We start from the raw sequence: 2,098 nt of genomic DNA, 5'->3' as shown, positions 1-2,098 counted from the left end.
TTTAAGATTTGGTACAAAGACAAATTATTAATGGTTTTAAGTTAATAAGTTGGTCAATTTCAAGKTTGACTTTGACTCAGAAATAATCATTGCTTCATAAAACTCTGTGTGAGTGTGTGTTTTATTTATTTATTTTTAAAGTAAAGATTTAAATACCGTTCAGGAACCGGTACCATTTTGAAAGTATTGATTTAGCACCGTTATCGAAATAAACCCTTTCAATGCCCAACCCTAGTCACCACACTATTAGGAGTGGCAAAATCTACAGTTTGGTTCAACCTAGTGTTGAACGATTATTGACTGTAGATATACAGTATATCATGATAGAAACGGCTCAATAACTGACTTTTTAAAACTCAATGGATATACGTTACRTCAGTGTGTGATGCCGTTCACCACAGTTCTCAGAGCTGTTTACACTAACAACACTACCTGCCCACAGTGGGTGTCAGCACCAATGGAAGGGCTGATAAACGTTCAGAACACATCACATCTGRTAAAGTTCCACTCTACAACATTCTGAGTGGATGGAAACACATGACACATCAGCTGTGTCGAGCAAAGCAAAGCTGATGCTACAAACACAAAGACACAAACTAACAGCAACTGAAACCACAGCAGTAAAGAGCTGGCAGAGCATTAAAGAGGAGAACAGGTCCATGAGGTCAGACTCCAGACAGTCAGTGACAACAAAGGCTTTTCAACAAGGAGGAGAAATGAACATTTTTATAATTATTTCATTTCTCCAGTTATTTTCATCCCCTTTATTAAAGGAATCGTCTTTTAAAAATGCACTAGTTTCGCACATTTCTATAAAAACATTTTACACAACCCACTGAATTAAAATTGAAAATCTTCAATTGYATCTGAAAGGTTTTGTTCAAAATTCATTATGGTAACATTCAGAACYAAAATAAAGAAAATGTCTCAGTTTAATAGATATGGACCTTTTTCTCTATTTTAAATTGATCTTATTGTTTACATTTCTGTGTTGCTTTGTTGTTTTATTCATTTGGCTGAATTGTGAAGCACTTTGGTCAACTTTTGTYGTTTTTATGTGCTAWATGWRKMAWGTGGCATTGACTGAGTGTATGTAAAATGTTTGTTTTTCACCACCAGATTGAGATGCTGAAATCTACCATTCAGGACATGGAAAAGGAAAGAGACTTTTATTTTGGTAAGTTGAGGAACATCGAGCTGATTTGCCAGGAGAAGGAAGGCGAGGGCGACCCCACCCTGCAGAGGATCATAGACATCCTCTATGCAACAGATGTGAGTTTCTTTTTTTAATAATGAAGTGTACCTCAGCAGTTATGTTCTGGGTTTTTAAGCACAGTCATCATAAAGATGTCACCATTTTGCCAAACCTAAAATAATCTTTTTTGTTTCTTTATTTAATATTTCTGTGAATACATGTTAAAAAGTAAAGTAAAAGTGCCATAAAGCAGGAACAGCTGGTATATGATAACTGGTAATGAGTCTGCAGCGCTGCAGAGGAGTCCTCTCTCACTCATCTTCAGGATTGTTATAACAGGAAGCCAGCAGATAAAAACAAGCTTCAGCTTCTCTACAAACTGATCAMACTAGAGGCCGGCCGATACTTTCATGTGTATAATTACTAAATACCTGAAATGTAATCTTAAAAACTTTTTTGAAGCCCATCTTTGAGCTTTAGCAGCAAAAACCACGATTTTGTGCAGAGAAACCTAAACTTTTTGTCCTTTTTCCAGCTGGTAAATCTTAATAAAAATAATGTTTGAGGTTTCCTCTTTTTTTTAATGATGTCCAACGTTTGTCATTAGAATAAGCTAAAGTAGGATTCAAAGCAGATATCACTGGGWTGTCCTCAGTGTTGWATAAAGTACCACAAAGAGATACTTGAGTAAAAGTTTTGATTTAAAATGAGCAGTTAGATTTTCTGTCAGGACATTTATTAAGACGTGACCTCCACAAAACAATGCAGAAATTACAATATTGTATTAAAAAATTAATTTAGGTGAAATTTAGTCCAGCTGTTTCAGTTTATATACATATATCAAGGCTGCACAAAGCTTTTCCCCAAAATGAAAATCTATCTGAGGGCTGCGGCCAAATGTAA

The 2,098-nt window shown here is 35.3% G+C and overlaps 1 protein-coding gene across 1 annotated transcript in view; it reads left to right on the top strand.

Annotated features, from left to right (window-relative positions):
- Nucleotides 1–2,098, top strand: part of LOC106511545 (microtubule-associated protein RP/EB family member 1) — a gene marked incomplete at its 5' end in the record, with an annotated part of 5,734 nt that overhangs the window by 1,347 nt on the left and 2,289 nt on the right. Inside the window, 1 exon segment of the mRNA XM_014000305.1 lies at nucleotides 1,120–1,272. Coding sequence (XP_013855759.1) covers nucleotides 1,120–1,272 — 153 coding nt within the window.

Source organism: Austrofundulus limnaeus, unplaced genomic scaffold, assembly GCF_001266775.1.
Source record: "Austrofundulus limnaeus strain Quisiro unplaced genomic scaffold, Austrofundulus_limnaeus-1.0 Scaffold2906, whole genome shotgun sequence".
NCBI classification, from domain to species: Eukaryota; Metazoa; Chordata; class Actinopteri; order Cyprinodontiformes; family Rivulidae; genus Austrofundulus; species Austrofundulus limnaeus.
Note: the sequence above shows the minus strand (reverse complement) of the source record. Positions and strands in the feature narration are given on the sequence as shown.